Consider the following 27763-nt stretch of genomic DNA (forward strand, 5'->3'; position numbering starts at 1 on the left):
ATTATATATACTATAATAATTATACCCCAAAAATATTAACTATAATAATTATATATATATATATAATATATTAAATTTTAAATTAAATTTTATAAAAACTATAATAATTATTAATTAATATGCATCCATTGATTCCATAATTCAATTCCCTTCTTGCTGCACCCTTTGAAGAAAAATGGAGGGAAAATAAAAATTATAAAAAAAGCTGAAAAGGAAACAAAAAAAGAGAGTGAAAGATGGGTAGGTTGCTGCCCTTTGAAGAAAAGGAAGGGAGGGAAAAATAAAAATTATAAGAAAAACTGAAAATGAAACAAAAAAGAGAGGGAAAAATGAAAATTAATAAAAGTGGCGAGAAAAATTTTTTTTTTTAAGTTATTAACTTTTTATCACACATATGACATATTCCACTATTTTTATAATGACACGTGATGTACTACTCCGTGTACCGGTCAATTATACGTACAAAATAAATAGATTTAAATATACTTAATAAATATATATATATATATACACACACCATTGAACTTGATGGGATACGAATTATACAAAACTAATTTCAACGATCCAACCGTCAAACTTGTTTGTATATGCTTCGAGATCGTATCAGCAAAAAATCGCAAAAAACAAACATTCATAGATCAAGTAACCGACCAAAACTTTTCAATGGTTATAAAACGAAAAATCACGATTTAATGGTTATTTTAACTCCGATTTTGATTATTTTTTATAGCTACACTCCTTAATCCTATATGAATATAATGAATGAATTCAATCTTCAATTTAAAATATTTACACTAGTGGATACCACAAAATCTTATGTTATACTTAATAAAAGTATGAATAAACTCTTAAATATTAGTGAATCTATTGTTTTGATGGGATACTCATTCTACGAAACTAGTTTCAATGATCCAACCGTCAAACATGTTTGTATATACTTCGAGATTGCATACGCCAAAAATTGCAAAAAAACAAACATTCAGAGATAAAGTAACTGGACAAAACTTTTCGACGGTTATAAACGAAAAATCACAATTTAACGGTTATTTTAACTCCGATTTTGATGATTTTTTTATAGCTACACTATTTGACCCTATATGAATATAATGAATGAATTCGATCTTCAATTTAAAATATTTACACTAGTGGATACCACAAAATCTTATGTTATACTTGGTGAAAGTATGAATAAACTCTTAAAGTATTAGTGAATCTATTGTTTTGATGGGATACTCATTCTATGAAATTAGTTTCAATGATCCAACCATCAAACATGTTTGTATATACTTCGAGATCGCATACGCCAAAAATTGAAAAAAAACAAACATTCAGAGATAAAGTAACAAGATAAAACTTTTCGACGGTTATAAATGAAAAATCACGATTTAACGGTTATTTGAACTCCGATTTTGATGATTTTTTACAGCTACACTCCTTGACCCTATATAAATACAATGAATGAATTCAATCTTCAATTTAAAATATTTACACTAGTGGATACCACAAAATCTTATGTTATACTTGATGAAAGTATGAATAAACTCTTAAATATTAGTGAATCTATTGTTTTGATGGGATACTCACTCTACGAAACTAGTTTCAATGATCCAACCGTCAAACATGTTTGTATATACTTCAAGATCGCATACGCCAAAAATTGCAAAAAAAAAACATTTAGAGATCAAGAAACGAGACAAAACTTTTCGACGGTTATAAAAAGAAAAATCACGATTTAACGGTCATTTTAACTTCGATTTTGATGATTTTTTGCAGCTACACTCCTTGACCCTATATGAATACAATGATTGAATTCGATCTTCAATTTAAAATATTTACACTAGTGGATACAAAAAAATCTTTTGTTATACTTAATGAAAGTATGAATGAACTTTTAAGTATTAGTAAATCTATTGTTTTGATGAGATACACGCATTCTACGAAACTAGTTTCAACGATCCAACCGTCAAACATGTTTATATATATTTCAAGATCGCATACGCCAAAAATTGCAAAAAACAAACATTCAGAGATCAAGTAACTCAACAAAACTTTTCGACGGTTATAAAACGAAAAATCACGATTTAACGGTTATTTTAACTCCGATTTTGATGATTTTTACAGCTACACTCCTTGACCCAATATAAATACAAAGAATGAATTCGATCTTCAATTTAAAATATTTACACTAGTGGATATCACAAAATCTTATGTTATACTTAATAAAAGTATGAATAAACTATAATAATTATATATATTAATTTAACAATTTTATACCCCTAAAAACTATAATAATTATATAATATAATTATATATATATATTAAATTAAATTTAAAAAATTGATGACCATTGGATCAGCTGAGATCAAGCCAAAGTTCCAATACAATTTCATGATGATCGATGTAAATCGAGGATTTTGTAAATTGAGGTTTAAATTTTTGAGAAAGACTTCACAACCTTGAAAACAAAAACTTTTTCATTTTGCATATCCTTGCACATTTAATATTTGTAATAGATTAGTAGTTTATGTATTATTTTTTTATTAGGCACTTATTTTCGAGTGTAGATGTAGTACTTAAACGACAAATGTGTTTTAATATTTTGAAGTAATATTTATGTGGCAATGTGTGGTATGTACAAATTTAAGAAAAAAAAATTTTTTTTTCTTAACGGGTCATAACGGGTTGAGTCACTTTACCCGTTGACCCGACCTGTTAAGGACAGGTTAAGATAACGGGTGTGACACGACACGACCCGTTAAGATAACATGTGTTACACGAAAACGACACGAACACGACAGACACGACCCGTTTGCCAGGCCTAGTATTATTATTAATCTAGCTAAGCTTGTGTTTTCGATTATACAAAACAAGAAATAATTAAGCACCATTCCGATTAATTTTTTTATGGATATGCATGAAGCATGTTTGGATTACAGTCTTGAATTGTACAAAAAGGTCAATTAGGGAATAGGGGATTTTATCATTTGGTAGCAAAAAAAGGCCCAACCTAGAGCCCAAAACCAGAGACAAACCAAAAGAAAATTCGAGAAGTTTGCTACCACCGCCGCAACAAGGCATCACGATCAACTCGATTCGACCCTTCCAACAGATGTCAAAAACCCAACTAAACAGCATCGCAAAGATGAAATGAAGGAAGACCCTATCATCCAGCCATGAACGCCACGCTGATCTTAGTCATAAATTGAAAGAAGCCATCCACCAATTAAAAAAAGCTCAGTCGACATTGCCAAAAGAGGTAGACTGAGAGAAGGTGGAGGTGTTGTGAACACCTAAGCTAGTGTAAACACCGAAATTCTACACATCATTCCAATTGATCACAACAAATTTTGTTGAAGACTGACTCTTGACCGGATTGAAGGTAGTTGAGGAAGATGTCGTTTGTAGGGGTGTGAAAGGCAGGGAAAATCGGGAACGAGAGCTGGGGATAAAATAGCTGAAGGAACTGTTGACCCTAAAAATTACCAAGTCTACGTGACACACAGGTCGAATAATTAATAAGCTAACTATGTCATTCGATTGTGTGCGGGGCGTGCTAACTTATTGGTTGAGCTCGGCTGGGGAGTAAAATATGTTGATGTTGCGTTAAGTGCGCTACTAACTTCTTGATCGTACGACTGTGGCTGAGGAATGAACATGTCTCGACCTTCGGGTTTTAGAGCCTGAAGACAAGGTTACTAGTTTTGCAAAGTTCAATATCAGATTTGGCTTTCAATGTGCTGAATGTAGTAACCTGGTAACATTTCACTTCGTCGAGAAGGCTAATGAGATGACCTCTACGACTTAAAAATCCTTGCCGACCGAGACTTGGATTGCTAATCAGTCGACCGAGAAGCAGTGCTGTTTATCCAAACTCAAGGTGCTCATTGATTGGCTGATTTTACGGCTCCAGTGTTGTTTATCCAAACTGAAGATGTCGCCGGTTTCCTTCACAGTGCTGTTTATCCAAACTGAAGATGTGTCAGCGTGAAAAAGAAAATAAAAATCTCAAGATTGTTGGGGGTTTCACGTAGAGCGAGAGTTTACGCAGAGCAGTTTGTGTGTTACATTGGAGGGGGCTTTAATGATGCATTCCCCCTATATATATAGCAGTGAACCTACCCCTGACCGAACCAAAGATTTATCCGAACTAAAACTCCCAAATCTAATATGATTAGGATTCGGCCAATCCTAGTTTTAATAAGTTTCTGAACCAAGCTCTATAATGAATCAAATTCATTTCTGAGTTCTCAACGCCCTCAACTTTGAAACCCCTTGTTGCACTAAGACTCGATTTCTTTGCCCTTATCCAAATCAATTCTCTTTACAATTCGACTCGGCCAACCTGATTGGGTGGCTTATGGTAGCTGGACGGCCTATAGTACTTATGGAAAGGCACTGGACCGAGAACAAACTTGAGCTTGGAACAATAATATTATTTTGGGCCCAAACATTGCCCCCTCACTTTTGAGGTCTTCGGCCTAGAATTCTTGGCCGAGCCTCGACCTTGAAGAAGCGAAATCATACCGAAGTATCTTTGAAAAACAACGAAAAGTCTCAAATATTCCACCCACTCAAACGCATTTATGAAGCACGATTGCACGATCTTAATTTTGTCAGATACTTTACCACGTGGTAATTCCTCAACTTGTCCGCCTCGAAACGTGCAACCATCGAAACGTCTCTTCACCATTAAATCTGCCGCCATATGCAAACAGGCATCCTCAAACCACGAGATCTTTAGTCCTTTCACCTGGATTTTCTAAATATTCGTCATGATTATTAGGTTCTCCGATCAATTCTACCCACATTTAAAACTAAACGGTTGATCTTCCTCCCAGAATGCCTATAAATACCTGACTTTCTTTATTCATATTCTACGCTTTCAGAACTCTTAAACCTCTTGCCATTTGCTCTCACAACCCAGAAGATTTCAAAACCCAGAAAACTTCCTAAACCCAGAAAATCCTTCGAATCTTCAACAATGGCCTCCAACATCTTTATTACCAAGCTTTCTGAGAAGTGTGCTAAGTGCAAGGACTTCATTGATCGAAACACCATCAAGACTCTACGGTTTGAAGGGGACTCAGATGCTACCCACCAGATCTTGGGACCGTTTTTCAACGACGTCATCATGCCATTACTCAAATGCTCAAGCCCACTGCTTGAAACCCTTACTCCAAGGGTATGATTGGTCAAAGCGGAATTTGGCCAGGCCTCAAGGAGCTTGGCCCTCGACGACTACAACCTAGGTAGCTTGGGTTGAACGAATGGTGAAGTTCTTCAGCACAGAGTGGAAAACTCTCAGCATTTATGATGTTATCAAACTCTTGACTATTGAGATTGCCATATACTAGGAGCTTCTCACGTAGCCCTTAGTTTCTAGTGCTCAGTAACCAACACAATGGTACTCCCCCTCGGCCTTATTGGCTCGACCGTGCTCGACATATCAGCCATCCTTGGCACTTATCCATCTGGTCTTCCAGTTAATGTCGTCCTTCCTGGGTATCAATTCGACTTAGACCTTAACTCATTATTCGACGAACGTGTCGTCGAAGCCCTAAAGAAGAATGACCAATAAGCCCCCAAAGAAAAAGTCCAGAAGCTGCATAAGAACTTCTTCAACTATAATACTCTCATCCACCACTTTGCTGGCCGAAGGGAAAAAGACCTACGAAAAGGGGAACATGAAGCCTTATTATTCTACTGGTATAACAAATTTATTATTTGTACCAAGTTAAATAAATGTTTAATCGAAAACATGCCAGTGGTCAAAGCCCTGGCTAGTGGTCACATCCTAGCTTTTGGTTCGGCCATCCTCACCAACCCCATACGCTACCTAGTCGAAACGACAGTTGCCAAAATTGACCCGCACTAGAATGGTCCACTTTGGGTTTTCCATCTTTGGCTGCAAGTCTACTTTGTTACCCTGAGCCAGAAATCCTCAGCTTCAAGTCCTCCGAAGCGCTAGGTCTCCAATTAGCCTCCAGACCAGCTTTTCCTCACTCGGTCGAAGAAGTCTTCAAGTATTTCTTCGGCCTAGAAGATCTTTCTGATGACGAATTCTTGATATACCGTCGTCAGGAGTACCCTTCTTCCATCAAGCTTCCATCCTCAACATGGGATGAGATCGAAGACCCTGACCTTCAACAAAACTAGGGGCGTTCGTGCTAACTCACGACCTTTCTCTCCATTGTGATGCTCGGTGCGCGAGTTAGGAAGTCTACCACCCCCATTTTATCGCTCGGCAATTTGGCTACCTCCAAGGCTGCCGTGTGCCTATACTTACCTCCCAATCTCTTCTAAGTCGAGAACGTCTCCATGGTTCATCATAGAGAGAGTGTAAAGAAGCCGAGCGAGATTTCTAAGAGTGGTGCACGAAACACCGCCTCTGGCCGAACGTCCCTGAAACTCATAGCACTAGCACATTTGCTGATTGGTGGGATGCATATATCCAAAAATTCTTTGGCGTACTGGTCGAGGATATTGTCAAAAAGATTTTTGGCCATCGCCCAAAGAAAGCTCCAGCCCCAAAATCCAAAGAAGTGGCCCAAGGTATACGTATTTTATTTCTTTCTATTTCTCGCTCAAAACTATCATCCTAACTTGAGTTTATTTACAGTGGGTCGTCCAATAAAGTGGGCCGACACGGCCGTGATAGTTGCAGCTAAAAAGAAGCCTGCTCCTCCAAAGAAGGCAGCAAATGTTCAATCTTCTGTGACCTCTCTTATTCCAATGGCGGCCACTACTGTGCCAGTCACACCGAGCAAACGGCCTTGCCCTGAGACAGGAATGGCTGGAAACGTTGCCCCGCCCTAAAAACGCATAAAAAGAAAGCAAAGAAGGGTGAGCAAAAGATTCTTTAATATTTTTGAAAGAGCTCTTCGGGCAGAAGATGACTTTAAGGCTGCATTGGTTACTCAAGAAGCTCTTCGTCCAGAGGTCGAGGCGATACAAACGATGAACAAACAACTGGCTGACCTCGACTGACAAATTGCCAACCTTAACCATCAAATTACCGTACTCCAATGTCAGAGGTCGACCATTGCCTCTAATCTCGCAAAGGATTTTGAGTCAAGCAAACCTCATTTGACTAAATACGTGGCTGGCATGAAATGGATCGAGCAACTGAAAATGGATAAGAGAACTCGGCAAGCTGAAATCACAATGGGCGAAGTGAGTTGTTAGAGTTGAAAGTCGACCTCAAAGCCTTCCTTCCTTCGACCCCTTAGAACTTTGTCTTTATAAATTGGTTGATCAGTTCTACCTGTACACCATTTTTGCAAAAATTAATGAAATGAACTTTTATTCTCGCATCTCCCTAATGACTGGATAATATATTTTTTAAAAATTTCCCATTGATTGCTAGTTTATGAATCAGACCAGTTCGATCTCTGAAATGGTATGCCCCATTGCCGAGAACTTTGCGTACGATGAATGGTCCTTCCTAATTCTGCTACAATTTCCCGAATCTGGGGTTTTAATTCCTATGGGCAACATGGTTTGCCATACTAACTCTCCTTCGTTGAATATTTTTTGTCTGACTCGTTGATTATAGGCTCGCTCGACAATCTTTTTATGTGCCACCAATAAATTATAAGCATGAAGTCGAACTTCCTCTAAGTCTTCTAACTCTTGTCTCATGGCCTGATTATATTCGGCACTGAATAAACTACTTTGCTTAATTACTCGTAATGAATTTATACTTAACTCGACCGGTAGCATCACGTCATGTCCATAAGTTAACGCATACTTGGTCGTCCCTGCTGCTGGTCAAAGTGAAGTCTAATATGCCTATAAAGCCTTGTTCAACTTCAAATGCCACATGCTAGGTTTTTCTTTTATCATTTTTTCGAGAATGCTGATCAAAACTTTATTACTTGCTTCAGCCTGTCCATTTGCTTATGGGTAATACGGTGTGGATTGTTTGAGTTGGAATTTCGATTTCGTCGTATATTCTTTAAACCTATCGGCTGTAAAAATTGTGCTGTTGTCAGTTATGATCGTTTATGGTACACCGAATCTGGTCACAATGTTTTCTTCTACAAAATCGCAAATTTCCTTGGATGTTAATTCAACATATGATTTTGCTTCGACCCACTTAGTGAAGTAATCGGTTGCCACAAGTATCCATACATGTTTAGTTGCTCTAGAAGATGGTGTAATTTTACCGATTACATCCATGGCCCATCCTCTGAACAACCATAGTTTGGTGACCGAGTGGAGTAATTTAGTTAGGACTTTCTATATAGGCCTACGAATTTGACACTATATATATCCCCTTGCATACTCAATACAATCCTTCAATATACTCGGCCAGAAATAACCGTGTCAGTGAAGTAGCCAATGCATCTTACATCCAAATTGATGAGCTCCATAAATTCCTTCTTGTACTTCTGTAATTGCTTGGGCAGCCTCATGCTGGCCGAGGCATAGTAACAATAAACCATCCTCACATTTCTGATAAAACTCATTCTAGTATGACACGTAGTTTGTGGCATAGACCATTGTCCTCCGGTCGTGCTTGTCACTGGGATTATCAAGATATCGCATAATTAATCTTCTCCAATCGTTTGGTAATGTCTTAACAGCGCAAACATCCATAGAAACCTTTTGTTCCAATAATGAAGGTAGCGACATGACTCTTGTACGGATCACGTGATCGTGTTCGAGAACTTGGTAAGGTCGGGTATGGTCGTCGTACTACTTGTATTGCCCGGTCTAGTTTGCCCCTCAGGAGTTATGCTTCGGAGGCCATTTGTGCCAGTTCGTCCGCATCAATGTTTCGAACACGCGAGATGTGCTCAAATGTGATTCCCTTAAACGACTCGGCCAAATAGTTGGAAACCATGTGATAGGGCGTCAAAGTACAACTTATGCAATGAAATGTGCCATTGAGTTGGTTAATCATAAGTTCTGAATTACCAAGGACGAGGATGCAGGCTGCTCTTAAGTCGTGAAGGACGTTACGGGCACGCTCTTGATAGGCAATTCAAGCATCCCTCATGTCTAGGTAAGCATTTAGTTATGCCACGATCTCTTTTTCATCAGCCGTTAGGCAAAAAAAAAAACACGGCTAAGAAGACTTCAAAATGGTATCGTAAATATCCTTGAGGGAGAAAGGAATATCGGTGGTATCTATATCAGTATATGGATTGACCTCAAAGCCGAGAATTCGAGCTTCACATATATGCTAGAACCTGGCATTCATCCCTTGATCAATGGTCTTTTGAATAATCTGCTCGGCATTGGGCATGTTAGTGCCAGGTCGAGAGCCTCTTGACACGCCTTTGGTAGGCCGTACAAGTCATTAGCAGAATATTTCTTATGAAACTCCTGCATGTACTCTAAGGCTTCGCCAATAAATGGGGGGTGTAGATTTCATTAGACTTTTATTAATGGCTCTTGTGAAGGCAATGGAGGAAGTTTGCTTTCCGCTTCCTTCTTTAAGTGTTCGAAACGAGCTTTCATCTCCTCAGGCCAAAGAAAGAGTTTGATGCACTTCTCATATTCTTTTATTGTGGTCTCAAAATCATGATTGATCGCATTCTTTCCCTGAAGTAATTCGGCCATGATTGCCGGGGGGCTGTCGGTCATCTTCGTTATCTGTTATTTCTTTCGGCTACCATTTGGTAACCGAGGTAGCCCGAGCCGCTTATTGACGAGCCATGCAGTCTATTAATTGGCGCCATCATTTCTACGATTTAGAGAATGCGGTATACATGTCGGTAGGAGAATTATAACTATACCACTGTTGGTTGCGTGGCTCAGGCGGTTTGAAGGTTTTCTAGATCGCGGAAGAACTCGAGCTGCTAGAGTTGCGAGCATAATAGTTGATGTGCCGAAATCAAGGTGATGTCTGGCTGAAGACGGCCCTTCGATCTATGTTTGAGGGCTGAGCCTATCGAAAACTCCCTGGCATTGGCTTGCGTTAAGCACCTTTTGATGTGTCATTGCGGCCGTAGGAGGCGGTCGTTGTATTGTAGCCTGATGTGGTTTCTCCTTTGGCTCGGTGAAGATGACGTTTTCCTTACACCGACTACATAAAATCACCGGCCCATCCGCTTCTTCTGCTTTGGAGTCTAACATGGGTTCGACAATAGCTTGTCCAGAAAAATCCTTAGATGGCTCGTTTGAAAATAAATCAATCTTGAGCCAGGGTTAAGAGTTCTGTTTTGGGACGTGTTACATTGGAATGAACTCGGCCTTTCTTTTTCCTTTATCCTTAAATAGACAAGCATTTACCATGCTTATTGTGGCCGTAGGAAATAGGTCGGTGTCGACGCCCATTTTCTTTTCTGGACACTTGAGTTTACCATTGTAAATCCAACTTTGGATGGCTTCTTGAAACCTGACCTAGTTGTTTGTCGTGTGCTTGTTTGAGTTATGGTACTTGCAATATGTTTTTCCTTTCAATTCTTCGGCCTTGAGGATATTATGCCCATGCCAAAGTTTGATAATTTTGGCAAGTAGCAGTCAATCGAAGATGGCATCAGCCTTAGTAATATCGAAAATATAAACTTTCGCTGTTTTGACGGTAGACTCTTCAGGGGCCGAGTGAGTTTTGGCATCTTTGGGATTGGCATGAGCCAACACCTTGCATATATATGGTTTGTTGATTATTATCTCGGCCGCATCTATACTGGCATACTGGCATATTCTTCGAATGACGTATAATTGACCGTGGGGTTTTTGTAGATTGTTCCTCGGGACGGGGACTTCGAGGCCTTTTCTTCTCGGAGTAAATAGTCGTATTGCTCGACATGTTGAGCTAGTTCGTACATGTCACGGAAGTTTGCCCCTAGGAATTTTTAAACCTTGTAAGATAATCCATTGGTGACTCATCAGATGCTTGAGCCATCCTAGCCAATGAAGAAACTGACATTTCCATTCCTAGTTGATAAAATTGCTCATGGAATTTTTCAACTAGTTCTTCCCAACTTTGGATGGAGTTAGGTGGGAGGTTGATGTACCACACGAATGCCGAGCCTGTCAATGAGAAGTTGAATAGTTGCAGTTTATGGAAGTCACTATTAACATCTCCTAATTGTGCAATGAACCGAGCTACATGTTCTAATGAAAACAGGGATGATTCTCCAGCAAAAATGTAGAAATCTGGGATCTTAAAGCCTTTAGGATATTCAAACTTTTCTACATAAGTTGGGTATGGATGGATGAATTTTGGGAACTTTGGCCCTTTTTTCAAGGTCGAATCGATCATTCTTTATACCTCGATCATATCGACGGATGTTGTTTCTGCTCTCTGGTCAAATCCATCTGATCTACTGCTTGATCCTCCTCTTTTTTCCAAGTCGAACGTTTTGAGCCGAGCATATCCTGTTTCGGCCTATATCATTGATAATGGATTACTCTTAGGTGGAAGTTTTCGGGAACGATCGGCGGGTCCACTTTCGTAAGCTTTACTAACCAATAGTTCGAGCAATTTGTTGTGTGCCTCTCAATTACTGTGTACTACCTCAAGTATGTTTTTTACTTCTCGACTGAAATTCTGAGATTGCTCTTCTCCGGAGAAACGATCTAGTAAGTGGATCCGAACCTTCACCATCATCCTCATCGTAATCCTCTATTAAAACGCCCTTGGTTTTGTTAAAGGTTTCTGCATTATGAAGCTGGCCGCCAAGGTAAACTTCATTTTCTCGGTGTGTCGCACTTATGGCCTCAGGCGTCACGGCAATAGAATGATTATGTGCTTGTGACGAGTCTTCTTATCCTGGGTCCTGGACTAGAATGTTGGTCGTAGACTTTCCCATGATTGTTTTCTTTTTAATCGATCGTGTCTCAATGGTCATGAATTTCATAGTTTAAGCATTGGGTCCCACCGGGCGTGCCAAAATGTTGACCCTAAAAACTATCAAGCCTACGTGGCGCGCAAGCCGAGTAATTAATAAGTTAACTACGTCATTCGATTGTATGCGGGGCGTGCCAACTCGTCGGCCGAGCTCAGCCGGGAAGTAAAATATGTTGATGTTGCATTAAGCACATTGCTGACTTCTTGATTTTGCAAATGTGGCTGAGGAAGGAACATGTCTCGACCTTCTGGTTTTAGAGCCTGAAGACAAGGCTACTAGTTTTGCGAAGTTCAATATCAGATTCGGCTTTCAATATGCCGAATATAGTAATCTGGTAACACCTCACTTCACTGAGAAGGCTGATGAGATGACCTTTACCAACAGGGACTCAAAAATCCTTGCCGACCAAGACTTGAATAGGTAATCAGTCGGCCGAAAAGCAGTGCTGTTTTTCCAAACTAAAGGTGTTCCTTGATCGGCTAATTCTACGGATCCAGTGCTATCCAAACTAAAGGTGTTCCTTGATCGGCTAATTCTACGGATCCAGTGCTATCCAAACTGAAGATGTCACCGGTTGCCTTCACAATGCTGTTTATCCAAACTGAAGATGTGTTAGTGGGAAAAAGAAAATAAAAATCTCAAGATTGTTAGAGAGGTTTCACGTAGAGCGAGAGTTTGCGCAGGGTAGTTTGTGTGTTGAATTGGATGGGGCTTTAATGATGCACTCCCCCTATATATATAGCAACGAACATACCCCTGGCCGAACTAAAGATGTATCAGGACTAAAACTCCCAAATCTAATCATATTAGGATTTGGCCAACCCTAGTTTTAATAGGTTTTTGAACCAAGCTCTATACTGAATCAAAATCATTTCAGAGTTCTCAGCACCCTCAACTTTGAAACCCCTTGTTACACCAGGACTCAACTTCTTTGCCCCTATCCAAATCAATCCTCTTTACAATAAGACTTGGCTAACCTGATTGGGCGGTTTATGGTAGCTGGACGGCTCCTAGTACTTCTGGAAGGGCACTGAACTAAGAACAAGCCTGAGCTCGGCCCAATAATATTATTTTGGGCCCAAACAAGAACAAAAGAAGGAAGCATTGAGAAAAATGAAAGATTTGCCACTAACCCCAACCATAGTGAGGGTTGGCAACGTCGAAATTTGACGGAAAGGAAACCACTCACACATAGAATATCTTCTAACACTAATAGTGTGAAAGGTTGGGAAAGATGAAACTGAGACAGGAAACAATCTTTTAATATAACAGCTAGTCACCGTCACTAAATGTTAATTAATGGTTGTGTACATGCTATGAAAGCCTAGTTAGTGGCGTTCCAAATTAGTCCCAACTACGAAACGGTGCGACTATCAGAAGTCACATACAGTTTCTGCATTGAATAACCGAATAACTGACATTTTTGAAAAGTCATAAACATGTAATCGCTTACGAATATTATAAAGATATAGTTATGAAAGCAAGTATATTACTGTGTGCATTTGTAAATTACTTGCTAACAGGAAACAAACTTTGTAGTTTCAACATAATCACATGTGTTATTAAGAAACTAAGTAGATAAATTGGAAACCAACCAACATAAACAAAATTGAAAATAAGTATCATATATTTATGTCTAAATACCGTGTCCCTCAAAGTCATATCAATAAAATGAACCAAAAGAGAAATATATGTGCATATAGCGACATGCAGATCTTAACAACTTGAAAAATGAATCAATTTAAACAAAATCCCCAGGACGCAAATGTGTCCCCTTTAACCAAATATAAATATATTGTTTCTTCATGTTTTCAATCAACTATAAATATACCAAATAAACCAATAAACATATCGTTTCTTCATGTTTTCATTCAACCATAAATATAGCAAATAAACCATAAACTTGTCTTAAGATTGTTGGAAAAATTGGGGTCTAATTGCTATATTAAATCACATGAAAAATCAAGAAATAATTCATGCACTTATATATCAAAGTAATGCATGCACATGAGTAACCAATATTAAATGAACATGATATAATGGATTAGAAAAACTTAGAAAATACGGTCGAGACAAGTGTTGGATACTTTGTCCTTAAGACAAGTTTACGCCCTACTACAGTACTCATGGTTGATCGGTGCATGTCTCCTAAGATACAACGACCACGTACTTATAATAGTAGCACTCTAAATCACAAGGCTCCATGAACTACGATTGTGTTGAAAACTCTCTTATAAGGACTATATGAGACTCTTTAATATTTAATACACTATATGTATGTATGATGAATTTTTTTTATTTTTTTTAAATGATTATAGGGGCTTCCCTATTTATAGAATGTAAGATACCTGTTTGGATCAAAACTTGAACTTTGGGCTCAAGAAAGGAGCTGGCCCAAAGGGATGCCTAGAGGAGAGCCCAGCCGAAGCCCAGTCGAAATCCAGAAAAGCAGAAAGGGCCTTTTTTGATAGGAAGCCTCAAGGCCTACACCTAAGGCCCCACAAAGGCACCTGTCATAACTAACACGGTTTCTCGGGTATATACATATATACAACCAAAACTCGACATCCATTTCACATCTGCCATACTGAAGATGGCAGTGGCACGCCTGAGCACCTAAAAGTTAACCTTGATTGTGAGCCTCAAGGCCTACACCTAAGGCCCCACAAAGGCACCTCTCAAAGTTAACTATGTCCTTCTCTTTCAGCCTTGCCCGATGAGCCTTGCCCGAATAGTCTTGCCCGACAAGACTTGCCCGACGAGACTTGCCCGACAAAGCCCGACAGTGAAGTAGAAGCCCGACAGCAACCCTCAACCGGCGCCAACCTCCCGAGGAGCTGTGTGCTCGTCGGCCAGGAAACATCCCCGACGGAAATTCCTGACGCGAACAATACCTCTTTGAAAAACATATGACTATTCATGAAGAGTTAAAAGTTAGAACACTTCATTTAAGTAGAAATATCTTTCTACCAAAAGGCTCTGCTTCTAATTTTCATTCAATTAATAAATTTAATATAATAATAATATTATTAATTTTCCAACACAGTCGGATGCAAATCTAAAGCTTATTCTCCTTACAAATGCCGAATTGTTCTTAAGAAAACAAGGCGTGGGTTAATGGCTTCGCGCCTCTAGCCATCAGAGTGGGGGAGAAAGAAGAATGAAAAGGTTTGGGGACGAAGGAGAAAGCCTTGCAGTTATGAGTTTATCTGGAATTTACTTGGAGGCCTTGCAATTAATTTTTTTTTCTCATCAATTTTGTTGAAAAACGTATTGATATAATTTTCTTTATTTTTGGGGTAATTTGATAGGTTAATTCTTGATTTTTTGGGTAATTTTATGGTTTTATCTATTTTAGATGGATAAACCATCTGATACAGGTTTCGTTTTTATAGACAAATGAAACATTTCCTAGTGAAAAGCATGCACAGATTTGAGGACTAAGAAGGCAACCAATTGACCAAGGTAAAGAGAGAGAAACGGGGCTCGTGAATTGTGCATTCAAGCTGGAAAAAATAATAAAAAACTTAAAAATGATTTCTAACCATATAATGTGTAGTGAATAGTTAGGATGAATTGATCCTTGCGAAGATCATGCTAAATTGGCTAGCAATAATAGTTTTTGGGTATTTGACTAGTGTTACAACATGTCCCTTAAAATAATGTATTTTATTTTTTCGACATGTGACATGACAATTTTACCCTTGAGTGGGTGTCTTGAGCAATTTTCGAGTCTCGAGTCGAAGTTCAATTTTTTATATTTTATTGTGTTTTCCTAACTATATTTATGTATGTGAACGTGAAATCAAAAACGAAATTCGAATCGAAGTCTCAAGGGCTTATTGTAAAGTTACAATCAATGGATGGGCAATTTTGTAATTCACTTAAATTTTCTAAGTGGGCTTTCATCTAACTCTCGGTTTCTCTCTCCCTCATTCTGAAAACACTCTCTCTAAACTCTATGCACTCTCGAACTCCCTCTCTTTAGTGAGAGATTTTTCAGTATGATTGTCACATGAGGTGGTACAACACGTGTCCATATAGAAATGGTGGGTTATGTGTGTTAAAAGGTTAATAACTTAAAAATTAAAATTTTCCACCACTTACATAAAAACACGTGATGTATTATTCGTGTTCTCATCACAACTAAAAATTTCTTATCTTTAGCGAGAGATTTTTCAGTGTGACCGTCATATAGGGTGGTACACACCACGTGTCGTTACATAAATGGTAGGATATGTGTGTTAAAAAGTTAATAACTTAAAAAATAAAAATTTTCACCACTTACATAAAAACACGTGATGTACCACCTGTGTCCTGTCACAACTAAAAATTTCTCCTCGTTAGCACCAAGAGAGAACCCTCACTCTCACCACAAATCCTTGACAAATCCAACACCACAACCATATATCTAGAATCTTTGAGACTTGGGGAACACATTTGTAACCTTGCATGCATCATTAGAACACCTCTATGTGTTCTGCAATTGAAGTTGAGAGCTTTAAATCTCTGAAACTCGAACTCAAGTAAGGCTCATTGCCCTATTATGTTCTGTTGAGTTGTTTTCGTGGCTGTGCTGTATTTCTGGGTTGAAAAATCATGGGTTTAGGCTCTGCCATTTATACATGAATGCACCACCAGCTCTCACGACAAATTTCAGTGAGAACCGTTGAGTTCAAAGCCAGCTGGGATCGATTTCTTTGTGGTTTTGAATTTGCACAAGTTGGGGAAAGAGTGGGTTGTTTTTAGTCCAAATGGAAGGTTCTAATCTATGCATGCACTTTATTCTTGTTTTCCAGAAACTGACGAGTGTGTTTGAAGGAAATCCGTCGAATCGATTCGACCCTCATTATACCTAAATATGTTTTAGGTAAGTCCTTGAGTTTCATAGATTGTATTTTCTAAGATTTTGGAAGTTAAATTCATGGAGTTTGGGACTAAATTCATGCTCTGCAACTTTCTGGAATTTTCTGCAAACTCTGGCGAGGTTCCGACGCTAGCAAACAACGGCAGATGATGGTCACCGTTAGGATTAACGGTGACATCAGCAAATCTGTTAGATTTAATGAAATCTTCTAACGGCAGAGGTATATTCTGTTACCTTATTTAATTCTCACCGACGACCGGTGCGTGGCATCGGTGACAACGAGTGTGCCCCTAACTCGCCAAACCGCAGTGGCGAGTATGGCGGTGCGTTCACTGGTGATGGCGATCCCATGGTGACGCTTCTTTCCCTGCGCATGGTGGCGCGTGCATGACGAGACCTATCTTTAGGTTTTTCAGTGTTCTGAATAATTGGTGCCCACCGTTTGTGCTAATTCATTTAAAGTTGATGTTAGCTTTATAATTAATCAACAAGCTTAGTCGAGGATAGAAAATATTTAGGCAAGGAGCCTAATGAGGAAGCCACTCTGCTTACCTGTGAGTGGATCCCTTCAAAAACTAAATGTTTTAAATTATTTGTATATTGATGCATATTATGATTATCTATAGTCTTTGAGGAGACTTATATCTAGTTACACTGGAATGATATCTTGAGGCTATTGGCAATTTATTTTCACTATATGGTCATCTTACATATCATATATCTAGCTAGGATCATAGTTTATTTGCAGGTACTTATTTTCTAGTAGAGGTTAGAGTCACTAGTAGACGCTTGACATCGATCAGGCAGACGCCGCTTCACCTGCTTGCTATACATTTGATTTATTTTGATTATGTGATTGCTCTTGCTTTTTTTTATATGGCGAGCAATGTGATGTGAACTTGACTACTATTATTGTAGTACTATATTTATGTAGTTTTTGCTATATATGTGATTTCAAAACAGGGGTTATAATATTCGAATGATTTTAACTAGATAAACTTGACCTAGTCACACTTTGTTTTTTTTTTGACCCCTTAGGACGTACGAGAATAAGGAGAAAACCGGAAGTGACGAGTGGGCATGGCAGTGTGGCATCCATCCTTTGAACTTTGAGTGATGAGTCTGATGACTCCTTTACTGCAGTTTATCTTAGTTTGTAATAAGTGCATGATCTACTTTTTATTATGCATGACACTGGAATTTTATGTGTGTTACTGTTGTGTGAAACTTCTAGCTGCTCTGATGTGATGATAAGTAACGGGATTTAATCTTCGAACATGTGTCCCCAAGTGGGGAGGTAGATTAGAGAAACTTTGTAGCAACTTTTTATTTGTTAATATAGAACATTTTGGTTCAAATTCTCTCACATCATAATTATCTACTATGACTTCATCATTAATTTGGCTTGTGATGTCATCTCGATGGAGTTATACGGTCAATTTAGTGGCGGCTAGCATGTCTTGGCCTCATAACTTGTGTTATTGGGGTCGGGATGGAGAAATTTTTAATTGTGACGAGAACACAAGTGGTACATCACATGTTTTAATAGGATTGGTAGGAAATTTTATTTTTTAAGTTATTAACTTTTTAGCGCACATGTCCCACTATTTGTACAGTGACACGTGGTGTACCATCCCTTGTACCGGTCACACTGAAAAATTTCTTGTCGGGGATGAGTCTACTAGCTATACTAACAAAAAAATTAGTTATTGGAGATGCACTAATAAATTTTGCTATTCATTTTGAAGTAATTTGTTGTACGAATTAATATTTGGGATAGATTTAAATTAAGAAATAAATATGTAAAAATTAAAATTTATTTTTCAAACAGATAAATTAATAGCACATCCTCTATTATGCATTTTTTTTTTGTCATTTTACACTGTTAGAGTTGTTTAACATACAAATTTACCAATATAACACTATTTTTTTTGCTAAAAGTATTTTAACAATTATTGTTTACCAGATACTTTAAACTGCTTATTTTTACAACACAATATAAATATTTTTTTGTTTGTTTTTAAAATACAGTAATACCGAGCTAGAGCTAAGCTTAGGGACCACAGTAGGGCTTTTAATTCAAGGAAACGACGCCGTCTCCAACTTAGGGTTTTTATTATTTTTCCTTTCTTCTTCCTCCCGTCGTTCCTACATTCTTCTTTCTCACCACTCTACAGAACACTTCGTCTTCCTCCTCGCCAGTACTGCTGCAAACGCCGGCGAATCCCTAGACGATTTCGAGCCGTATCCAAGCCGAACTCCGGCGATTCCGACCGCTCCCGCTCCCGGAGCGCAAATCGGCACCTAATTGAAGCTCTCGTGCTTCGTAGCTCCCACCTCTCCAATGGCGACCGAAGCACCAGAGCAATTTCCTTCGGCCGACAAAGTCCAATCGCTTTCCATTTCTGAACCTCAGGCCGAAGACCAACCCTCTAGTTCCTCTAATCCAACCGCTCCGTAAGCTTCTATCGATTTCCTTTTCTCTTTCCATTTCTAAATTCGCCCGTTGATCTGAATTATTTCAATATTGTGTGTTTGTGTGGCTGTGGTTTTGTTGAAGATTGAGCTTGGAGGAGAAGTACCGGATCGTGAGGAGCGTGGCGGAGGAGTGCATTCAAGAAGATGAGCTTCAGAATCTGCTGGCTCACAAGGCCGAACCCATCTGCTACGATGGGTTTGAACCCTCCGGTCGAATGCACATTGCTCAGGTTTCAAATCATTTTTTTGAGTATTCATTACATGTATAATAAGAAAACAAATTGATATGAATTGTGTATTTGTGAATTTGAAAAGGTACTCAATTGGAACTTTATAGTGTGTTACCCTTGTAAACTCATATGGGTTATGGTAGACTTTCTAGTTTTTCAAAAGAACAATTGGCGTATATTTGTTTGAGCATTGCTTATTTTAATGGGTTGTTGTGTAGGGAGTTATGAAGACCATAAATGTGAACAAGCTGACATCCGCTGGCTGCCGAGTGAAGATATGGATTGCAGATTGGTTTGCACAGTTGAATAACAAGATGGGGGGTGATTTGAAAAAGATTGAGACAGTTGGCCGCTACATGATTGAGATATGGAGGGCTGCGGGGATGAATTTGGACACCGGAAAAGTTGAGTTTCTGTGGTCGTCAAAGGAGATTAATTCGAGAGCACATGAATACTGGCCTCGTGTGATGGATATAGCTCGGAAAAATAAACTTCCTAGAATCATTAGGTAGCTAGCATTTTGTGATGCTTATTGTGCCCATTGTATCTGTCAAGCCTGTAAAATATATATTTTTTCTCCTATATATCCAGGTGTAGTCAGATTATGGGTCGAACTGAGCAAGATGAGTTAACGGCAGCCCAAATTCTCTACCCATGCATGCAGTGTGCAGATATATTCTTCCTTCAGGTAGCTAGCTATTTTGCTTTTGAATTTTAGTTAATAGGATATGTTTCCCGTGTTGCAGTATGTTGAAACTGAAAATGACATCAATTATTAAAGGAATGATGCTAACTTTTATGTATTAAGTATATGATAGGACCACTTAGGACATTGCATTTGTTTTGTGCTACTTCAGTTATTGAACCTATTGTATAGTATTACATGAATATGAAAAGCGTAATAGTGAAAACTACAAAGAGCACGAGGTTCATGAATGTCCATTTTAATGGCGCCCCCCATAAAGGGATGTCCTAAGACTCACTATTTACCTAGATCTTGTTTAGATGACGTGTCTTCTGATCAGGATGCATGTAAAAGAAATCCATTAGATTTTGTTTATATGAAAAGAATGAAGAACATTAGATAACTTTCAGTTGTGTCAAATGCATAATTTAGTCCGTACTGGAGACTCAGTTCACTACAAACAATTCCTCAAAGATCGAAGGAATATTACAGTTGCATAAACATGTCACTTGCAGACTAAAATGTAGTTCAATAGCCACTTAGTACTATGGTCTAGTGGTATTCCTCTTCACTTGTGAGTGAGAGGTCTTAGGTTCGATTCTTGCCAGAGGCGAAAGGTCTTCGCCTAAGCCGATCAAAGACAGAATATATGGAGTGCAAGTTCAGTGCAAATGGAGGCCAAAACGAGTTAGGGGTGAGGATCGGTGATCAAGAAATACCAAAGAGCGATCGTTTTCGTTACCTAGGATCTATCTTGCAAAAAAACGGAGAATTAGATGGAGATCTCAACCATAGAATACAAGCTGGATGGATGAAGTGGAAGAGTGCATCCGGCGTGTTGTGTGACCGCCGTATGCCATTGAAGCTCAAGGGAAAATTTTATAGGACGGCAATAAGGCCGGCGATGCTGTATGGCACAGAATGTTGGGCGGTGAAGCATCAACACGTACACAAAATGGGTGTAGCGGAGATGAGGATGCTTCGTTGGATGTGTGGGCACACGAGAAAGGATAAGATTAGGAATGAGGATATCCGGGGTAAAGTAGGAGTAGCAGAAATTGAAGGAAAGATGAGAGAAAATCGGTTACGGTGGTTTGGACATGTGCAAAGAAGGCCTACTGACGCTCCGATTAGAAGATGTGACTATGGGATAGAGGTTCAGGGCCGAAGGGGTAGAGGAAGACCTAGGAAAACTTTGGAAGAGACTCTAAGAAAAGACTTAGAGTACTTGGATCTAACGAAGGACATGACACAGGACCGAGCACAATGGCGTTCTAAGATTCATGTAGCCGATCCCACTCAGTGACTTGGATTTTCCAAGTCTCCAACCGAGAAGTTTTCCTCACTCAGGAAATTAAGGGAACACTACCTCAACCTACATGCTCCACTCACAAAGCTCCAACAAAAGAAAATTCAAAGAACTTAGCGAAGAAGGCTTTGGTGTATTTAACACAATACGTTGAAATGAAGGAAAGCATATTTATTGATATCCCCGATAAGCTACAAATATGTACATATACATGAGTCAAAATAAACAAACAAGAGAGAGCCTTCACAAAGGTTGCTTAGGAGAAGTCGCAGCAGTCGGTAGAGCCCCAGAAAGAGAAGGCACCGGAGGGGGAGCATTCGGAGCCTCAGTACTGGACAGAACCCTAGAAGGAGGAGGCATCAGAGGTTGATCATTTGGAGCTTCATTACGCGGTACAGCCCCAGAAGACGAAGGCAATAAATGCCTTTGGAACAAACCCACAAATCTCTGATGATCAAGTAAAACCTGACCATCAGATTCCTTCATCTGGTCCAGCTTCCTCTTCATGTTTGTAGCATAGTCATGTGCGAGACGGTGCAACTGTTTATTCTCATGCTTGAGCCCTCTAATCTCCTGTTTGAGACTCATCACTTCAGCCGCCAATGATTCAACTTGGCGGGTTCGAGCAAATAGGCGTTGGGCCATATTAGACACAGAACCTGCACACTGAACACTGAGAGCCAGAGAATCCTTAACAGCTAACTCATCAGATCGTTTGGAAAGTAGTCTGTTATCTTTGGGAGTGAGAAGGTTCCTGGCCACCACCGCAGCGGTCATATCATTCTTCATAACGGAATCCCCAACGGTAAGAGGACCAGTAGGGGAGACGAAGGATGGGCGCCATATGTTGTCTGGAGAAGGCGGGGCTGCCTCTTCAACAAGGTTCAAGTCAAAACGACGGTCGGAAGGGCCAGACATTTTCAAAGGTGTTGAAGAGAGAAGAGGTCGAACAAATCAAGATCTTAGAAGTGTAAGAATGGAGCTTCTACTGGTGGAGATTCAAGTGTGCTTTGGAACTTAATGCCAGCCCCTATAAAAATCTGCACTCGACGGAGCTTCAGAAATCGAAGAGGCGCCTGCTCAGAAATCGAAGAGGCGTTTGCTTTCTCAAAAGCTGGGCTGCTCAGAGACCACGAGGGTCGATCTCAGAAATCGAAGAGGCGTCTGCTTTCTCAAAAGTTGGGCTGCTCAAAGACCACGAAGGCCGATCTCAGAAATCGAAGAGGCGCTTGCTTTCTCAAAAGTTGGGCTGCTCAGAGACCACGAGGGCCGATCTCAGAAATCGAAGAGGCACCTACTTTTCCAGCCTTGGCAGCACCTGTCACACGCACACTCAGCTTTGCGGAAATTATGGGCATTCTGTCGAAGACTTCTGGTGAAGTAGAAAGCACATGAGTCTTACTGTTCAATCACCCACTTCCCACACGCAATAGTAGCTCATGTGTATCACAGATAACTTTGCCAAAGTTCTCTGCCAAAGTTGAGCACGTGAAGCTTGCAGCTTCCACTACATCGCTCTGACCAAGACGGGTAAAAGAATAGCAAAGAAACAGCACTAACAAAGTTTAGACACATAAATTTTGAAGGTCTAGCTACCCCATATTATTACCCACAAGGGTAAAGGAACAGTATCACTGCTGGATAATTGGAAAGTCCCTGTGTGTCAACCTCTGTGCTTCGTGGCAAGGTAGACTAGCAAACATGCCCAACCTTTACTCACATTCGAGAAAACACTCCCAACAAGATTGCTTGCTCCAAAATCGAAGAGGCACCGTCCTCCGAATCTCGAGAGCCAGACTCCCAACATGACTACTTTCTCAAAAATCGAAGAGAGGGTAAAGGAACAGTACCATTGCTGGATAATTGGAAAGTCCCTGTGTGTCAACCTCTGTGCTTCGTGGCAAGGTAGACTAGCAAACATGCCCAACCTTTACTCACATTCGAGAAAACACTCCCAACAAGATTGCTTGCTCCAAAATCGAAGAGGCACCGCCCTCCGAATCTCGAGAGCCAGACTCCCAACATGATTACTTTCCCAAAAATCGAAGAGACACCGCTCTCCGAATCTCGAGAGCCAGACCCCCAGAATGATTGCTTTCTCAAAAATCGAAGAGACATCGTTCTCCGAATCTCGAGAGCCAGATCCCTGATAGGATTGCTTGTTCGAAAACTGAAGAGGCAACACTTTCCCAACTACAAGAGCCGGATCTCCTTGGATAAAGCTGTCTGTAATCTTCACACGCAACATCAGCTTTCCACATACCACAGACCACTTTTTCAAAGTGCTCTGACAGGGTAAAGGAATAGCATTATTACTTGTTGTTAAGGAGACTCCTATATATGTCAACCTCCATCCCCAACGGACAAACAGACCTGCAAAAATGCTCAACCCTTCCTCATATATGAGAGGGCACTCTCAACGAAGCCTTTCGAAATATTCAGCTCTCTTTCCCCCCGATAATACCTCTGCAAACAAGTTATACTAGAGCAAGAATATCTCATATCATCAGGGTTAAAAGCAAGAGTATCCCATATCATGCTTTTTCCCTGTCTTTTCCTTTGGCCTTGTTCTTACCTGCAAGACAAGGAGAAAGAGAGCAATCAGTCAGCACTTGGAATCAAGCTTCCAGCCAGGAACTGACTGCCTGGAACTTACTTACCTGGCATTGCTCTCGAGTACTCATCTTCAACATCTTATGCTTCCAGGGAAGATACCGCATCTGCCTGAGGAACAGATAGGGCAAGTGAGAAGGATACAAGGAAGCATGTGGAGACAAGCGTAACAGCACACGTGCCGATACATCCATTACTCTGTCAAAGCAAAAGTATCCCATATCAGTAGGGTCGAACGTACTCTAGATTTGATGGACTTGTTTTGACCCTCAAATTCTTCAGTCGGCCTTATACTCTGGAGGAAACCAGAAAACCCTCCAGCTCAGTTCAAGAATAAGTCTGTGGAAAGTTACTTCTTCAAAAGCAAAAGTATCCCATATCATCTCTTCTCATTTTTCTTCTCTTTATCCTTCATGCTGCCTGCAAGATAGGGAGAATGTGAACAATCAGCCGGAGCTCTGATTGCTTACCTTGTCTGTCACCTCTTTCAGCAAATCCCCTAGCTCGGCAACTTGAGGGACTCCTACTACATGGTTTGTATCGTGCTTGACCAAGCCTGAAACTACAAGTAAGCTTCAAGTGAAATTGATACATTACCTTGTGCATCTCCACCAGTTAAAGATACCACCCCTGGATGGAGAAAGAGTACTTCCAGAGAAGATGCCACATCTACCTATGAGACAGATAAGGCAAGTCAAGACGATACCACATTCCGATACTTAGAAGTTTCGTGATTACGAGATCATTCTCCCACAATATTTCCTAATGTCATTTGTACTAAATCATTCACCTGTACTCACTAAAGGAAAGCTTGAACCTATGTACTTGTGTAAACCCTTCACAATTAATGAGAACTCCTCTATTCCGTGGACGTAGCCAATCTGGGTGAACCACGTACATCTTGTGTTTGCTTTCCTATCTATATCCATTTATATACTTATCCACACTAATGATCGGAGCAATCTAGCGAAGATCACAAAAAGCGACCGTTTTCGCTACCTAGGATATATCGTGCAAGAGAACGGAGAATTAGAGAGAGATCTCAACCATAGAATAGAAGTTGGATAGATGAAGTGTAAGAGTGCATCCGGCAGGTTGTGTGACCGTCGTAGGCCACTGAAGCTCAAGGGAAAATTTTATAGGACGGCAATAAGGCCAGCGATGTTGTATGACTCAGAATGTTGGGCGGTGAAGCATCAACACGTACACAAAATGGGTGTGGCGGAGACGAGGATGCTTCGTGGGATGTGTGGGCACACAAGAAATGATAAGATTGGAAATGAGGATATTCGAGGTAAAGTAGGAGTGGCCGAAATTGAAGGAAAGATGAGAGAAAATCGGTTCCGGTGATTTGGACATGTGCAAAGAAGGCCTACTGACGCTCCGGTTCGAAGATGTGACTACGGGACAGAGGTTTAGGGCCAAAGGGGTAGAGGAAGACCTAGGAAAACTTTGGAAGAGACTCTAAGAAAAGACTTAGAGTACTTGGTTCTAACGGAGGACATGACACAAAACCGAGCGCAATGGCGTTCTAGGATTCATATAGCCGACCCCACTTAGTGGGAAAAGGCTTTGTTGTTGTTGTGTATTGCTAGCCCATTGTGAGGCTGCCCACCCCTCCCCCCTTAATGTAGATAATATCGTTTGTTAAAAGTTCAATATATTTTCTTCCTACAAATCTGTTATTTGTACTACTACGTGATCATGCATTTTGACATTTGGCTATCTGATCTTCCCTTGTTTTAGCTTTTTATCTTTTGATCATTGTTCATCAAAATGCTAGTTTATATTTGTTTTATCTCATATAAAGAGGGAAAAAATATCCATGTTGAAGTAGGAGTGACCTGTAAAATATTTTTCCTTTAACAGGCAGACATCTGCCAGTTGGGAATGGATCAACGTAAAGTCAATGTGCTTGCAAGAGAGTATTGTGATGACATAAAAAAGAAGAACAAGCCTATTATCTTGTCACACCGTAACATTCTAAATCCTATTCCACCTGTTGCTAGTCTAACGTTTTATCCTTTAACATGGGAGCGGTGACATGGTTTTTGTGTTGTTTTTCTAAATGATGATTTGCAGACATGTTACCTGGTTTGCAGCAAGGGCAGGAGAAAATGTCTAAAAGTGATGTATCATCCTCCATATTCATGGAAGACGAAGAGGTGGGTTGCTAACTTGCTACTAGCCTGTTAGAGGTGAACTAAATTTTCAATTTCTGTGAGGGTCATGGTTATATGATCTGTACAAGCTACATATGAATTGGAAGAAAAATGTATTCAAGTTTTAAGCTAGGGTGTTTATCTTCCATTGTAATCCACTAAATATTTGTTTTTTTCTTCTTTTTGACATATATCACTGAATCTTAGGCTGAAGTGAATTTGAAGATAAAGAAAGCTTACTGTCCTCCAAATGTTGTTGATGGGAATCCATGTATGGAATATGTGAAGTATCTAATTCTACCTTGGTTCAATGAGTTTGTTGTAGAGCGGACTGAAAAGAATGGTGGAAATAAGTAAGTGATAGAATTTAGATCAAATCTATACTGGTTACAATTTTTAGTTAAAGGCTTTTGCCAATTCAGCTGTACATCCTGCCCATTTTTAAGAAAATTTATATTTTTGTCTCTGCTAATTGTTCTTTTTGTGCCCCCTTTTCTTTTCTTTCCAATTCAGAACCTTCAAAACCTTTGAAGAATTAGCTGCAGATTATGAAAGCGGTGAGCTACATCCAGCAGACCTAAAATCAGCTTTAACAAAGGCATTGAACAAGATACTCGAGGTAGGCTCACTTTGTATATGTCATGTTCTTTATCTCGCCAGATTTCACGGCCTGATGCCAATTTGACTAACCCTTAGAGTATATGCAAAATGTAAACATTACACAGTAAGGATTTAGGGAAAGAAATCTGCATTTATAGGCTCAGAATGTCTGTTTTTACGTTCAATAATGGATCTGTCTCATGAAAAAGGTCCTGGAGCTGATCAGAGTCTTTCTCTCTCCGGGTCTCTGCTTTAATCTCAAACTTCAAGTGTGCGTGTGTGTGTGTGTATATACGATATATATATATATATATATATATATATTGTAAGTTATGCCTATCTGGTAAAAAATGAAAATGAAAAAAGAAGGGAGAAAGAGGAATGGCTGGCTACTCTTTTCTGCTGCTGTAGCGGGCCTTTATTCCCTAAAAAAATCACTGCCAGTTGGTTATTTGCTGCTAGGTTAACTTTCTGTTTGTTTCCGTATGCAGCCTGTACGAGCACACTTCAAGAATGACAAAGCTGCCAAACAGCTATTGCAAAGTGTTAAGGTATTTGATGGTTTTGCTTTCAGATACAAAACGTTTTCTTCGCAACACATTTCAGAATAGTTAATTTGAAATCTCCTTAACATCATTTTATTAAATGAAAGAAAACTTAACCAAGCTTTTCCCTGGTTTTGTAGAACTATAGAGTCACCAGGTGATAACTGCAATGGAGCTTGGATTTCTCCTTGTTGCCCTTCTGCTCGCTCGATCCTGATTTGTGGATGAAAAGACCTGTATTTTTCGGAGATGCAAAATATATACTGTTTAGCAGAAACGATATGCTTAGGTGCTTTTGAATTTGATCTCTCATATATTAGATAATATACATGAAATTGTTCGGGTTCCACCGCTATTAGTTCATATTACTGTTTCATTTTTGTTCTCAAAATACCGAGGAAGGGATTTTCTTTGACCATTCTGTTTGTTTTTGTATGGTGAAGAACAAGGGAAATATGTCCTTGGCT

At 39.6% G+C, this 27763-nt stretch overlaps 1 protein-coding gene across 1 annotated transcript; it reads left to right on the forward strand.

Moving 5' to 3' along the window:
- The first annotated feature begins 18803 nt into the window (after positions 1 to 18803).
- Positions 18804 to 27714, forward strand: LOC126625747 (tyrosine--tRNA ligase 1, cytoplasmic-like). Its single transcript, XM_050294804.1, has 10 exons — positions 18804 to 19131; positions 19235 to 19382; positions 19601 to 19890; positions 19974 to 20070; positions 25859 to 25964; positions 26072 to 26154; positions 26359 to 26504; positions 26665 to 26770; positions 27243 to 27302; positions 27437 to 27714. The coding sequence occupies exons 1-10, from the start codon at positions 19019 to 19021 to the stop codon at positions 27455 to 27457; spliced, it is 1170 nt and encodes a 389-aa protein (XP_050150761.1). The 5' UTR covers positions 18804 to 19018; the 3' UTR covers positions 27458 to 27714.
- Positions 27715 to 27763: the final 49 nt, after the last annotated feature.

Source organism: Malus sylvestris, chromosome 6 (genome assembly GCF_916048215.2).
Source record: "Malus sylvestris chromosome 6, drMalSylv7.2, whole genome shotgun sequence".
Taxonomy (NCBI): Eukaryota; Viridiplantae; Streptophyta; class Magnoliopsida; order Rosales; family Rosaceae; genus Malus; species Malus sylvestris.

Coding starts and splice junctions, on each gene's coding strand:
- LOC126625747 (XM_050294804.1), top strand. CDS start 19,019: ATGGCGACCGAAGCACCAGAGCAATTTCCTTCGGCCGACAAAGTCCAA. Junction 25,965..26,071: donor GCCTATTATCTTGTCACACC/GTAACATTCTAA, acceptor GATGATTTGCAG/ACATGTTACCTGGTTTGCAG. Junction 26,155..26,358: donor TATTCATGGAAGACGAAGAG/GTGGGTTGCTAA, acceptor ACTGAATCTTAG/GCTGAAGTGAATTTGAAGAT.